General features: G+C 40.0%; 1 protein-coding gene across 2 annotated transcripts in view; it reads left to right on the top strand.

Moving 5' to 3' along the window:
- The window catches only part of Asb3 (ankyrin repeat and SOCS box containing 3), a 95,178-nt gene extending 80,495 nt beyond the window's left edge, over nt 1-14,683 (top strand). For both annotated transcript variants that reach the window (XM_028776903.1, XM_028776906.1), the window contains 3 exons: nt 733-993; nt 3,881-4,011; nt 14,052-14,683. In XM_028776903.1, the coding sequence (XP_028632736.1) occupies nt 733-993; nt 3,881-4,011; nt 14,052-14,257 (598 nt within the window). In that variant the 3' untranslated portion in view covers nt 14,258-14,683. The remainder of the gene's footprint in view (nt 1-732; nt 994-3,880; nt 4,012-14,051) is intronic.
- The last annotated feature ends 1,439 nt before the right edge of the window (nt 14,684-16,122 follow it).

Raw genomic sequence — 16,122 nt, 5'->3', positions numbered from 1 at the left:
TTGGTTTGGTTTGGTTTGGTTTGGTTTGGTTTGGTTTGGTTTGGTTTTTTGAGACAGGGTTTCTCTATATAGCCCTGGCTGTCCTGGAGCTCACTCTGTAGACCAGGCTGGACTTGAACTCAGAAATCCGCCTGCCTCTGCCTCCCAAGTGCTGGGATTAAAGGCGTGGGCCACCACTGCCCGGCTGATGATCTGTTTTTAAGCAGTTAATTTAATAGTTAAAAATGGTAAATGTTTATTTCACAGAAGTACTTAAAAAATAAGATTAACTTTATAATACAGAGTTGTAAGTTAAAATTTGTTCATTAGAAAAGCTTTCCTTTATGATAAGTGTGATATCTTTCCCTACCTACCTATCTACATATTTGCTGAATAGAAAAGAGTGGAAGTTAGCTAAAGACACATAACATGGTGGTTTCTAGAGTGAGTCAGTCTTCAGGGACTTCCCATGTTTTAGCAGAAATGCTTAATTGTAGAAAACCTTACAGCTTGAAAAGATGGGTTCTTTGTGAAAGATAGTTTAAAAATCTTAGTGCTGAAAGCACAAACAACACAGAGGGATTAATACATAAAGTTTCTTTTCTCATTACTCCATCTGAACATGTAAAAGCCATTGGTTATACCAACTGCCATTTTCATTCCCAGATGTAATTACTATTACAAATTTGTTAATAAGTATTTGTTGTAATGAAGTATAACTTTTAAACTTCTTTGTATTTCTTTTTGGTGAAGCTGTGAGTTCTCTGGAATTGTGAATATTCTTTTGAAGTATGGAGCCCAGTTAAATGAACTTCACTTGGCATACTGCCTCAAGTATGAGAAGTTTTCAATGTTTTGCTGTTTTTTGAAGAAAGGTTGCCTGATGGTACCTTGGAATCATACATCCGAATTTGTAAGTTATGCAGTTAAAGCACAAACAAAATATAAGGCATGGTTGCCACATCTCCTGCGTGCTGGATTTGACCCATTGATTCTACTGTGCAGCAGCTCTTGGTAAGAAATCTTTCTAGTGAGCCCTTTCCATCGGTGATGAGACTACCTCAGACATGAGTTCTTGAGATGTCTGGTTTAAGACGTGTGTGTGTGTGTGTGTGTGTGTGTGTGTGTGTGTGTGTGTGTGAGAGTGAGTGTATGCGCGCGCGTGTGCTGCGTCTATGTTTGCATGTTTGTACATGTGTGCTCTAGTGTGCTTGTGTGTGTATACTGACCACCATAGCTGCATTGTGTGAATATTGACCACTGTAGCTGTGCTGGTTTGAAAGAGTTGGGGCTGCAAATAGTGAAAAGGATCTTAAAGCACAGAGAGAGTCCTGTAAGAAGTGTCTGCATGCACATGGTTAGGAAAGGTGTAGCTTTCAGAGTATCTGAGGATAGAACTCACTTAGTTCTGGTTGTTTATCATGTCAGCCCTTTATAAGAGATTATATGAATTTTGAGTCAGGATTCTATGGTGACAAGATTGTTTCTACACACTTCCAGATTTAGCACAAGTTGTTATCTCAGTTTGGTACCTGTAGTATGGCATGTGAACAACAGGTTTGATTAGTCAAATGAAAAAATAGAACCAAAGTCTCCAGTCTAATAGAGAATGTGTTACTTTACAGACCATTAGTGAAATATCTATTAGCCTTGCAAGAGTCAGTTTTGGGGATTGAATGAACTGAAGTCATCAAGTTCAGCAGCAAGCATTTTTACCTGCTGAGCATCTCTGAGCAACATCTCCCAACTTCTTTTTTTTTTTTTTCATAAAGAATTATTTATTTATTTTATGTATATATGAGTACACTGCAGCTGTCTTCAGACACACCAGAAGAGGGCATCAGATCTCATTACAGATGGTTGTGAGTCACCATGTGGTTGCTGGGAATTGAACTCAGGACCTCTGGAACATCAGTCAGTGCCCTTAACCACTGAGCCATCTCGCCAGCCCATCTCCCAACTTCTTAAACTTGATATTTACTTCTGTGGAATCTACTTTCCTTCCACTTTCCCAATAACATTCGGAATCCCTGATTGTACTCTTTCAACAGATTTATAAAGATTTATAGCTGCCTATCAAATGCTCAGTTACCGTTCTCTGTTCTTCTATGTTAATTTGTGCAAAACTCTATTTTTAAGATAATTGAATGAAACAGGAAGATTACTGCCAATTCATTGAGACATCTCTAATGTAGAAACTTGCATGTGTTTGTCGTCACAGCTCTCCCTCCCCGTATGTATTCTGTTGAGCTGTAGTATACTTGCAAGTGCCAGTTTTATCGAGTAATTAACACGGTTGTGTAAGATGATGCTGGTGTCTTAGTGAATTTCGTGATTAGCTCTTCTCTGGGGCTAGCTAGCAAAAGATAACCCTTCACTGTTCTAGTAGTCACCTCCTGACTGCTTTAAATTTGACTAAACATATCAAGTAGCTATAGACAGCTCTGACAGTCTGTTGCCCTTTATCCTGAACCCAAGTGATGCCCATCTCCAGAACATCCACTTCTTCTTCAGCCACATTTTTAATTCTTCTTCACCTGAAACCATGAACTCACTCCATTGCTTTCAGCTTTCACAGATGTCCTGTGTGGCTCTCAAATCTATGTTCTTAACCACTTTGTTTTAACTTCATGTATCCAGAGGAATGAGGTAGTTCTGTTATGTAAGGTCAAACACTTCCATCCATTGTGAAATGTGGGAATTTGTGCTATCTTTTCTTGTTCCTTCCTATTTCTAAATTAGGAAAACTTATAAATGGAAAAAGGAATTAAATATCACCAGTTTTCCTTTGCTCTCTAAAACCTATGGAAGAAAAATAGTTACATGTTCACTATTATCTTTTGTTCTCTACCCAACTAAGTCAGCTCTTGGGAGGGAGAGTGCAATATTGAACAAGGCCCAAGGTTCATAAAATATACTATTATTTTTCTAGTTCAGATGGTTTACTTACTCCATGCATAAGTAGTTGAGGCTTTTTGTGGTTAATGCATCCTTGGTACATACTCCATTTCTTAGATTTATTGAAACAGGAAAGTGTTAAGAAACAAACAATCTAATTATTTCATTTAGCATCCTTAATTGAGAAAGCCAGTTCATATACTTCACTACTAAAGAGTCACTTTATGTATATTCAGGGGTATCTGTGTCTGTCCCTCCCCTTTCTCAGTGTGCTTTCTGAGGAACCAACAACTAAACTGCCCTTTCTGTTTCTTTCTTTTCTTCAGTTGTTCTCTTGGAATGTCTGCAAAAAAATTGAGCATAAAAGGAATTTGTTTTGTGCTAATTGAATGGAAAAAAAGAAATTTAAAAAGGACATAACTGTTCCTAAGGAGTTGAGGTCTTTATTATAGATAGAGAGAGCACAAAAACATCTGGGTGATTCCAAAGTGAATATGACCTTCTTACTGAATGGAAACGTGGGGGTGGGGGTGGGGGTGTGGAGAGGAAGAGAAGGGAACCAGAGACCAAGATCTCAGAAGACCAAAAGACCGAGAGACTGGCATATGACTGTGTTATATATGGAAGATAAGCTAGGGAAGAGGCCCAGGCCAGTCACTGGGCCGGAGTGTTTATGGCAGACTATGGGATGTGCCAGCCAGGGTGTCTCCTTAGTGGGTACTGATAATACTGAAACAGGCTGATAGACAGTGTCTGCTTTGATATGTTAACTACCTTAGCCATTTGTCTGGGGTCTGACACCTAACAGTTATATAGTATATAGTAGTTCTGGTTTGTTTTTTTCAAACAATGTGAGGCTGTGTGGTTGAACTTGGTTGAGTAATTTGCTAGGATTTTAAGTTTTCTTAAAGTTGTGGCTGTATTTCATGTGTATAATGATGTGAGATCTCCTGGAAAATACTTATTTATTTTCTAATGGCCTGTTAATATGTTGTTGATACAGGGTTGATTCAGTCAGTGATGATATTCTTATCTTTACTTTGGAATTTTCTAATTGGAGGAGACTTCCTTCGGCAGTTGAAAAGATGCTCTCTGTTCGTGCAAACTCCTCTTGGGCTCTTCAGCAACATATGGGTAAGAAGGCACAGCTTTAAACACACTGCTACTTTTTCTTCACTTGCTTCTCTAGTTATGTTGAAATTTTTGTGGATTTTTCAGAGGACATAGTAAACTAGGCACAGTATGGATTTCCTCATATGTGAAAGCGTGGGGGAAAGTGTAGGGATTTCCTCTGAGTTGTATCTGTTCATAAGTTTAGCCTACAGATCTCCAGAGAGCAGCAGTTGACTAATCTGACTCAGTGATAATCTTTTGATTTTTGTAAAGATACATAAGCAAAATACTTAGTTTGTATCCAAAAGAATACTAAACTTAATATTTCTTTAGAAGTTTTTATAGATTTGTGTTCTGTCTGTAAAGTTATCATCTCTGAAAGGAAATATTAACATATTTTATTTGTACCTTTCTCTACTGATAATATATTAACCTGTTTGTATACCCTGTGAACTGGGTGAAACTTCTTTGTATTGATTATTTTGTTGGTGGTGGTCTTTCTCTGTAGTCCAGGCTGGCCTAAAACTCTTGGTACTCCTGCCTCTACTTCTTGTGTGCTGCGGTTACAAGGATATGTTGCCTGGTGATTGATACTTAAATGACTATTCTAAAACAGATTTTTCAAACTTTACTTATTAAATTTTTATTAGCCAAAAAATTAAAGAATATTCAGTGGGATATTTTTAATTTAACTTTATTTTTTTATTCACTTTAAATCCTACTCACTGTTCTCCTCTCCACCGCTCCTCTAACAGTCCTTTCCCCATACCCCTCCTCTTTTCCTTTGAGCAGGTGGGGGCCCCCTGGGTATCCACCCCCAACCCTGGTACTTCAAGTCTGCAAGACTAGGTCCTTCCTCTCCCACTGAGGCCAGACAAGGTAGCCCAGCTATAAGAACATATCCCACAGACAGGCAAAAGCTTTGGGATAGCCCCCATTCTAGTTGTTCAGACCCCACATGAAGGTCCAGCTGCACATCTGCTGTGTATGAGTGGGGAGGCCTAAGTCCAGTCCATGTATGTTCTTTGGTTGGTGGTTCAGTCTCTGAGAGCCCCAAGGGTCCGGGTTAGTTGATTCTGTTGGTCTTCCTGTGCAGTTCCTATCCCCTTGGGGTCCTCAGTCCTTCCTCCTAGGGTTCCATAGAGATCCCAGGCTCCGTCCACTGTTTGACTGTGTTTGGTGTCTTTGTCTGTCTTAGTCAGCTGCTGGGTGGAGCCTCATAGAGCACATGCTCCTGTCTGCAAGCATAACAGAATGTCATTAATAGTGTTAGGGACTGGTGCTTGCCCATGACATGCGTCTCAAGTTGGCCATTCCTTCAGTCTCTGGTCCCTCCTCCATACCTATATTTCTTATTTTATGTAAGAAATCCAGTTTAAATATAATATACCCAAAGTATTCCTACATATTTGCTCTGTTTATTTAATTTTGATTATATGTTATGAGATTATGTGTTTTTAAGTTGGGAAAATTTTGTTTCATGTCTATTTTTATGTAAAGTGAAACTTCTCCAAAAGCAGTTTCAATAGATTTTTACTTATTTATTTATTTATTTATTTATTGTTTTTTTTCGAGACAGGGTTTCTCTGTGTAGCCCTGGCTGTCCTGGAACTCACTCTGTAGACCAGGCTGGCCTCGAACTCAGAAATCCGCCTGCCTCTGCCTCCCAAGTGCTGGGATTAAAGGCGTGCGCCACCACTGCCCTGCCTCAATAGATTTTTAACAAATCAACCTATACCTATGTAGAAATGTCTTGTAATTTCTTGAAAAACTACGTTTTAGTAAATTTCCTTGATCTAAAGTGCTCTTGATCTTAGGCATACTCAGACTGAGGAAAGTTTCTGTTGAAGAAGTTTTCTGTTCACAGTCTCTAGGCGTACCAGTTTCAAATTTCTTTAATGATAATATGGGAAAGTTCTCTAGCATGTAATTCTCAACATTGGTATTTGCAGATACTTTTTTGATTATGTATTTGCATCATCAGAAAACAGATATTTATTCAGAGCAGATAGAATGTGGGAGAGAGAATTTGAGAACAAGAAGTCAAAAAGGGCACATATGCCACATGGGGGAATGATTGCAGCACATCAGGGCCTTGGCACGTGGCAGGTGATTCTCTACCTGTGGGTCGTCACCCATTTGAGGTCACAAATTGGATATTCTGCATATCAGATATTGACTAGTAGCTTGTGCTTCTCAGTCTTTTCTCTGGTTGTAGCCACCTGCATCAACCAGGTTCGCCTGAAAGGGGGCTGGGAACAAAAGGAGGACAGAGGGCGAAAAGAGATAAAGCCAAGACAAAGTTCTCTGATCTAGGCTCAATGCTTTAATGTTTAGCTTTTGAATTTAAAGAGACCCGCCGAACTCTTCCTTGTTTCAGGCAGACATGGGTGGGATAATCCGTTCTTGGTCACTGTCTCGGCTGGAGATAGCTAAAGGCAAGCCCAGGGGCAGTTCTTCTTTTAAGTTCCACCTAGATCCAATCACTCGGTCTGTTGTGGTAAACAAGGTCTCTCAGGCCTGCTCAAGGCGGGGGAAGGGCACATCTAGGTACAAGCTCTTCCTTGATTCCAGCTCCATACATCCAGGAGCCATTTGGATATCACATTTTTATGTATCCACAATTGAATATGCCATTTTTTCTTATAAATCCTTGTGTTATTTCTGTTTTCTATTTCCTTAGGTCTGAGAGCTTTGGGGAATATTATTTTCCAAGAAAATGACTTAAGCTGCTTGCTATTCATCTCATTCACAGTGATGGTATTTCAGTGATGTGTGTGTGTGTGTGTGTGTTTTTTTTTCAGGCCTATGCCACCACACCTGGCTCTTTTTTATTTAAACTTATTTGTTTACTTTCATTTTATGTGCTTTTGTGTTTTGTCTGTATATCAGTCTGTGTGAGGGTGTCAGATCATGGAGTTAAAGACAACTGTGGGCTGCCTTGTGAGTGTGTGTAAATTTTGCCCCCTGTTTGGAAACCGATTTTGATTGTTATCCAGGTGGTAATACACTCGGTTCCAAGTCCAGGTGCAGTGGCTTATACCTGCAATGTCTACATTCATACAGCTGAGACAAGAAATCACAAGGTCAAGGCTAACCTGAACTTTATAGAGAGTCTAGCCTGTGGCTACATACTGAGACAGCTTTAAAATCAACAAATAAGATACTACCTATATAAGAGTTCTTGCCAGGCGGTGGTGGTGCACGCCTTTAATCCCAGCACTTGGGAGGCAGAGGCAGGCGGATTTCTGAGTTCGAGTCCAGCCTAATCTACAGAGTGAGTTCCAGGACAGCCAGGGCTACACAGAGAAACCCTGTCTCAACCCCCCCCCCCCCCCAAAAAAAAAGTTCTTATGTTACTTTATAATTAAGTAAAAACCATTGTTAATTTTATGCATTAAAAAGAAATGCATGCTGGGATGTGGTGGCATATGCCTCTGAGCACTCAGGAGGCAGATGCAGGTGGATCTCTTGAGTTTGAGGATAGCCAGGGCTACACAGAGAAACCCTGTCTCAAAAGAAAGAGAGAGACAGACAGACAGAGAGAGACAGAGAGAGAGAGAAAGAAGAAGGAAGGGAGAAAAAAGAAATAGTGTATACTTGAGCAGGACATGGAGGCTAGCATGTTCAGACCCCAGCTCTCAAGTAGTGTTGTGGGGATCACAGCAGGGATGACGGACAAGGATAGCATGGACTAGTAAGAACAGGCAACACGGACTACAATTTCCCTTTTTGTTTCTGGTGTTATTGGGTATTGTTTCATCTGAGAGATAACTCTATCTCTTGAATGGAGGCAGAACTTTCTTCTAAGAGAGATTCTTCTGACAGTGGATAAGACACCAAAATTTTGCTAAGTATCTGTTAAGTCTATGACTCATCAGAGATGTGACTGTGGTTTTTAGTTTATGCAAAAGGTTTTGTCCAAGTCACTTGTCTGTTAGATATTGTTTGAGCTACCTCTGACAACTGAGAGCTGTTTATACCTTTAAATTTTTCTAACTTTGGTAACTTCTTAAAATAATCTGAGGCCCACTGGGTGGCAAAGAAACATTTTTAACAGCTGTCTTTAGTCTTTATAAAAACAACCTAGTGAATTTTTCTTTAACGTCTCCTTGGTCAGTGTTGGACAGAAGGAAAAATCCATTCTAAATAGCTCCTCCAGGAACTGGTGACTTTGTCTTCCTAGCAATGGATCCAACAATAGCCTGGTTTTCATAGCAAAAACCTCTCAAATAATAGCTACAACTTTAGGCATAAATTGAAAAGTTCATTGTACATATAGACTTCACAATTCTGGGCAACAATAAAAAGAGTGAACCAGATGTTTAAAAAAAATAACTAATAAAACTCTCATTCAAGTCCAGAGAAAGATGAATAGATTACCTTCCTCTGCTGGCATAGTATGACCTCACATTTTCATCACCATGTTTCCAGTGCTATGGCAGATGGTGTTTTCTCATACCAGAAACCAAAATTGGTCTTTTTTTTTTAAGTTGCATTTGTAAGATAATTTTGTGACATGAACCTCAAAATAACTCCAAAGTTGCAGTTCTACTGATGCTTATTTATACAAGAAAACTTTAGCCGGGCGGTGGTGGCGCACGCCTTTAATCCCAGCACTTGGGAGGCAGAGGCAGGCGGATTTCTGAGTTCCAGAGTTCGAGGCTAGCCTGGTCTACAGAGTGAGTTCCAGGACAGCCAGGGCTGCACAGAGAAACCCTGTCTCGAAAAACCAAAAAAACTATTGTGTCATGAAAAATCACACAAGACAATTGAGAGCATGGAAGAACAAAGCTAGAATGCAAAACTAAAATATTTCAACAGGTTCAACAGGGACACACACACACACACATACACACCTAAGATAGCTACCTAAGAATCATATAGTACAGTTTATATATTAAACAGACAAAGCAGATTGAAGAGTTAGCAAATGTGGGTCTTTACCTTGCAAAGGAATTAAAGTTTTCTTTTTTTTTTTTTTTTTTTTTTTTTGAAACAGGGTTTCTCTGTGTAGCCCTGGCTGTCCTGGAACTCACTCTGTAGACCAGGCTAGCCTCAAACTCTGGAACTCAGAAATCCGCCTGCCTCTGCCTCCCAAATGCTGGGATTAAAGGTGTGCACCACCACCATCCAGCCACAATAGTTTTTAATAAGGCATATATGTTAGATTTTTGCGAGTAGCTTAGACAGAATAACGCCAGACCAAACGATTCCACGAGGTGGGGTTTATTTAGGGTGGAGGGAAGAGAGCAAGAGGAGAGAGAGAGCAGAGAGGTAGAGGAGTAGAGCCCAGCCATGACCATGTGGAGAGAGGGGGGCAGAGAAGGGGGAGGGGAGAGGGGGCAGAGAACCTGCAGGTGAGGGATGAAGAGAGTAAGAGAGAGAGGAGGGGGCAAGCAGTTCCTTTTATAGTGGGCAGGCCTACCTGGCTGTTGCCAGGTAACTGTGAGGAGGAGCATACCTGGCTGTTGCCAGATAACTGTGGAAGTGGAGTTTAGACAGAATACTAACAATATGTCAAAACAGAACTGATAGTATTCAGAACTATAAGTCCATACAAATATGTATCAATTTAGTCCAGACTGGGAGACTCATCCTAGCCTTTTTTTATAGTGGAACCTATCTCTTCAACATAAATGTGGCTCCTACTGCTCTGATTATAACTGTTTGGTTGTTCAAGTTGTTTACATAAGAGATCTCTCATCACTAATATTGCCACATTCTCTGTATAGATGAACCTCAGCCATCAGCATTCTGCCTTCCCACTGTATGAATTCCAGTTTACTCTTTGGCAGGCTTTACTGTCCTCAGCGTCAACTTGGTGCCTGTATCCTACCTACCCTGACTAATTTGTTGAGAGTCTCGTTAAAAGAAGAAATGGAAAGAGGAGTGAAATGTAAAACAATTGCAGTTTGGGGCTGATGAAAAGTTAGTGACATTATCATGGAATATTTTCTTTTGGATTTGCATCATGGACTATATTCTTGTGTCTTTGACATGAAAGTGTTGACGTGAAAATTGCCTTCTTTAATTAGAGCTGTTGACACTTCAGGAAACCCCCTTCTAGCAGGGGATGTTAATAGGAGGGACGGTTCCTGAAGCTAACAGGGCTCACTACCCTTCAGTACCTCCTCCCAAGGCCCCTCCTTTCCCTCCCAAAAGTTACATAAGGGATAAATCATCAACTCCAATAAAACTGCACTGGTATAGACATGTAATTTTATCAGAAAACTTCCCGGGGATTTAGCTGCCTTTGAGCACCCAAATTTCTACAAGTAACCCAAGTTCACAGCTTTAAAGTTTCTTGAAGTGTCAGCAGCCTTGTCAGATGATGTCATCAGAGCCTTGCCTTCCCAGCACGTCTAGTCATGGTTGTGCACATTGTGTGTGGAAGCTCAGCCACCTGTTAGTACAGTCAACTGGACTAGTCTGCGCGTGTTAGGAGGGGCCTCAGGGATTTGCCTCCCTGACACCGCATTGCAGCAATATAACTGTTGTTAGCTAGATCCAAGTGATGACTTCAAAATGCATACACACACACACACACACATACACACACTCACACATACACACACTCACACACACACTCACACACATACACACACATACACACACACATACACACACATACACACACACACACATACACACACACACTCACCCATCCATACACACACACTCACCCACACACACACTCACACATACACACACACACATATACACACACACTCACACATACACACACACACACTCACACATACACACACACATACACACACACATACACACACACATACACACACACTCACACACACACTCACACATACACACACACATACACACACACTCACACATACACACACACACACTCACACACACACATTTATATACTTATCTAACATTACATAGTGTTCAGTTATGTAAAATATTCATTATATAAAATGTATACTGTCTGAATAGAAAATTTACACTTAAGGAAGTAAGGAAAATAAAATCATGTATTTGAGATGCGATAATGTTTTATTTGAATTTATTCCCTATAGATTTTCTAAATACCAAATATATTAACAAGGTAATTAATTCCAGTTAGTTATTGGCTTTAGGTGTTTTCTTTTCATTACATCTTCAACAGTGTTAGTGAAGAGATATTTTTTAAGTTAGTTTTAAGTTAGTTAAATAATAAAACAAGAATACAAATAGTTAAAATTACAGGTCAGCTAGCTTGCTAACCCAAGGCCATTACAGGGGATGCAGAGCAGAGAAACAAAGGTCAATTGAATGTTCCCCGTGGTGTCTGACTTCACCTCCTCTGGAGAAACTCCCACCAGAGGTCCCAAAGACTTGTAAATTAGATTCAGCCAGATGGTCTGTTGGCTCAGAAAAACATTCACACTGGGTCCCAAGGCCACAGGGACCCGAGACTATTCTCATGAGATTTGTCATACCTCTGCCTGAGATCTGCTTACACATATTATAGACATTTATAACAACCAATTGTGTGTGATTACCCACAACCCTCTCCCTCCCCCCAGCCTTTATCTATAAAAACCCTGAGCTGTTAGATCTCAGGGTCGATGGCCCCTGCCTCCTGCGTGGGGCATGTCAATCCGAAGCTTCGTATATTAAACCTGACTTATGTTATTACAGCAAGAGGTTTCTGGAGTGTCTTTGAGAGTCGCGTCTTTCCTGGGTCACCCCCGGAGGGGTCTTTCATTAGATAACTAGTTTTCCCCAGTACTATCAGTCATCTACTATAGTTTCTAAGTGATAAATATTGTTAGGTAAGCAAAAGCATTTAAACTTTTAAGTTTGTTTTCAAAATCCTCACCATTCTTACCTAGATGTTACATTATACTTGTGGATGTCAGTTCTTATGGTACCACAAGGTCATATGTATGTCCTATACTTACAGTATAATTTCCACAACTCTACATGCATACCCTATCTGATTCATACCAAGTTTCAAAACTGTACTCAACAGCGTCTCTCTGGCTCTGTGTATTAATTACTGTCACACATTGGTAGTATTCATCTGGGACTTTACCACCATTTATATCACATCATTACTGTACCGTGTTTCAGGTTACTTTCCATTCTCCTGTTCTCACTTTTTCCTAATGACAGTTGTTTTTAAAACTCTTAGTAAACTAAACAGAAACTAAAATTTAAGATACTGAGGTAACTTCACTTGTTTTGGTATCGTGAATTTGGAATGTTAGAAAATGAGCTTGCGCCGGGCGGTGGTGGCACACGCCTTTAATCCAAAACAAAAACAAAACAAAACAAAAAACAGAAAATGAGCTTGCTATAGCTCCTGTGGACTGGGGGTGTAGACAGCAGTATGATCGGCCCCAGATCTGCTCCCCATGGTACTTGAGTTGATGCTTCTGCTCTAGCTTCTTTGTCATTGCTACATTTCTCAGGGATTTCGAAATTTCTCTACTAACAAAGGTTTGAGTTGCATAAAAGCATTAGCTGTTCTGTTCTGTGCAGACATTAGCCTCTTCAGCTAACACTCTCATTTTAGAGATTGATGCTGCTGTCATCTGGTGATCCTCAGTTACAGGTCCGTGGATTACTCCTTGAGGATCTGCTTCTTCCCATTGCTACAGCAGATACTTGCCCACCCTTAGAGTCGCTGGGCTCAAATGGATCTGAATTTGAACCCTGGCCCTGCCAGTTAGATTGTTTTGTGATGTTTGAAATGTTGCTGAAACTTGTTTTTAAACCTCCATATGTCCTAAAACACGGTAATAAATCCGAGTCTGGGGCAGATCAGTGGTAGGTACAACATGGCCTTAGGAAACCCAAAGAAACAAACAAAAATTGTATATGTATATGTATTTTGTAGTCTGGAATAAATAATACAGAACTAGAATATGTGGTGGGCGTGTAGCATAAAGGACACTCAGTGGATGTTCTGTTTCTGTGCCAATTTTGAAATTTCATTCTTAAAAAAAAAATCTTTTTTAATTTTGTGTGGATTTTTTCATGTATGTATTTCTGTACACCACATGCATATCTGGTGCCCATTAACGTCAAAAGAGGGCATTGGATCCCCTGAGACTGGAGTTACAGGCAGTTGTGAGCCACCATGTAGGTGCTACAAATTGAACCTGGATCCTTTGGAAGAACAGCTAGCATTACAAACTTCTGAGCTATCCTCCCAGACCTTGAAACTTTTATTTTATATCATAGATACAAAGAAGATGTCAGGCTGCACATCCATTTGCTTGATGTGTTAGGTTCAGAGACCTTTTGTAACAAAACAGACTAAGAGGGCAGTAGCAATTTCTGTCCGGGGTTTTCTTAAGTGTTAGGTAGTGTTGTCTTAGAGTTTAAACATTTATTTTTTCTGGCTCTGGATGCTGAGTTGAGCATGTGACCAACTGAAGTGAGAGCAACCAAGTGGAAAAAGTAAGTACCAGGTTCATGCAGCCATGCTGACCCGGGTCCATGCAGCCATGCTGACCCAGTGGTCTTCTTTCAAAACAAGACTAAGCAATGCAGTGTTTCTCTTTTATTGTATAGACATGGATTGGTTGCTTATCTTAATGTGTTGCTTGTGTGTATGTATGCATGTTTGCATTCATGATAGTGTGTACATGTTGGGGGCCACAGGAGGATGTTAGCGAATCACTCTGCTTTAATACAGGGATTCTCACTGAATCTGGAGGTAGATTGGTAGCCATCGAGCCACACTGATGCCCCTGTCTTTGTCATTATAGTGCTGGGTCAGAGGTGCTGACTGCCACTGTGATTTTTCTGTGGTTTCTGAAGTTCAAACTCAGGTTGTGCGTCATGCTTTCACAGCAAGAGCTCTTTCTTTCTTTCTTTCTTTTCTTTTCTTTTCTTTTTTTTTTTTTTGGTTTTTCAAGACAGGGTTTTTCTGTGTAGCCCTGGCTGTCCTGGAACTCACTCTGTAGACCAGGCTGGCCTTGAACTCAGAAATCCACCTGCCTCTGCCTCCCAAGTGCTGGGATTAGCAAGAACTCTTTCTTACCCAGCCATTTATTCAGTCCACTGTTAATCAAAATTATGTTTGTTTGTTTCTCCAGCCTCTGTTCCAAGCCTAAGCCATCTTTGTCGTCTGGGAATCCGGGCCAGTCTGAAAGCAGAGCACCTTCATTCTGACATTTTCGTCCACCAGTTACCACTTCCCAGGAGTCTGCAGAGCTATTTGCTCTATGACGACGTTTTGAGAATGAATGAGATTTTAGAACCAGCAGCTAATCATCATGGAGAAATCAGCGGGGCCACCTGACACAGGTCTTTTAATTCTGGTTAGTCACAAAAGATGGCTTGTGTGATTGTTTGGATTGGGGATAATAGGAAATGTAAATGTTTACAGCTGGTTTCCCAGCTCACCTCTTTCCCAATGTTGTAAAGCTTATTCATCTTGCCTTAGTCAATTTTATTTCCATTGCACTTTGTTGTATACTATTTGTTTACCTGACCATTTTCTACATTATTCTGCTAATAAGCTGTGATACTGCTGTGGTGCTGGACATGACATCTTTCTACTTAGGATTCATGTTCACCTGTGCTAGAAGCTAAGGATAGAATCCATAAACTTCCCAGGAAGAATTTATAACATCTGTGCTTTTGAATTATGTTCTGTTGTTATTATTTTATTTAGGGATGAATATCTTCAGTGTTAATAAAGATGAAATTTTCCTCCATGTCATAATCTGTTCTCGTTTCTAATTCAAACGTTTTTATGAAGTGTTGATACTCTTGCATTTTCACATGTAAATCCAGGGGTAACTTTTTTTAAGAACATAAAAAGTCACATTGTTGATCTCTCATCTCCTAGGTTTGTTCTTTCTTTATACTTTTTGGCCAAAGACGCCCCATTTTTAGTTTGCAAAGACAAGCACACATCTAAACTCAAAGGCATACACAGCATAAACAATTTTATGTTATCTTTAGAAGTATTTTACTGCACTTAGAATATTAATAAGGAAACCTGAAAAAGACATTCATGCAACACTATCTACAGAGAAAGAATGGTGTACATCTCAGTAATTTATTGCTAATTATAATAACCAGTCTTCATTCAATTCCAGAATGAGAGGGCAGCTTTGTTCCTGTTAGTCACCAATAGTCAATTATATCACATTAATATAATGTTTTTCTTTCTTAATATCTGGATGTATTTTCAGATCATGGTTGAAATAAGGACCTTAGAATACTGCCTTGTGAATTTTTACAACTGTTTTATCTAAACCTTGAGTCAAGAAAAATCAAACATGATCAAATCAGTTATCTAGGGATTTGGAAATTAGCCTTAAGAAGAAAGGTCCTAGGGTGTTGCTGTCATGATAGGCAGCACAGGCTGGTTTCTACAGGAGACAAGCGTTCATCTCTTGCCAGCAACCTGTGATTGGGTAGATGAGCTGGGCCCGTCTCTGATAGGCTCTTGAAAGAATCGTAATGAAGATGGACTTCGTGATGCTGATTGGTAAGACAAGTTCATCTTTACATTCAAGTCTAGTTTGGCGAAGATATAGAGTTGGGTATTGAAAACCAGGCAGAGGCCTGGCGGTGGTGGCGCACGCCTTTAATCCCAGCACTTGGGAGGCAGAGGCAGGCAGCTTTCTGAGTTTGAGGCCAGCCTGGTCTACAGAGTGAGTTCCAGGACAGCCAGAACTACATAAAAAAAAAAGAAGAAGAAGAAGAAGAAAACCAGGCAGAAATTCTGATAGTTCTGTTTAATAAAGATATTCCAGAATTTTAAAATTTTATTTTTGTAGTATGACTTTTATTTTTCAAACTTTGTATCAGGTTTTGTTTTTGTTCATAGACAAGTGTATGTAGAATGCTTTAAAGAGTATATCTTTTAATGTATTTTGTGTTCGTGTCCAGATGTATTATAAAACCCTAATTTCCCATAAGTTATCATTGTGGTCTTATTTTTGAAGCCCTGAAAGTCAATACAGATAGTCCCTGGCTGATGAGTTTTTGGCTTTATAGTAGTGAAAAAGTGACAAGCATCTCAGAAACTGCACTTTGAAGCTTGATCTTCCCCTAGGCTGGCAATGCACAATATGAGGTTCTCTTGGATTCTGATGATGCTGACCAGGAGGGTGGCTGTAGGGGCCAGAGTGCTCACAGATAAGTACTGGA

The sequence above is a fragment of the Grammomys surdaster genome, unplaced genomic scaffold (assembly GCF_004785775.1).
Source record: "Grammomys surdaster isolate TR1022 unplaced genomic scaffold, NIH_TR_1.0 67, whole genome shotgun sequence".
In the NCBI taxonomy this organism is placed as follows: Eukaryota; Metazoa; Chordata; class Mammalia; order Rodentia; family Muridae; genus Grammomys; species Grammomys surdaster.
Note: the sequence above shows the minus strand (reverse complement) of the source record. Positions and strands in the feature narration are given on the sequence as shown.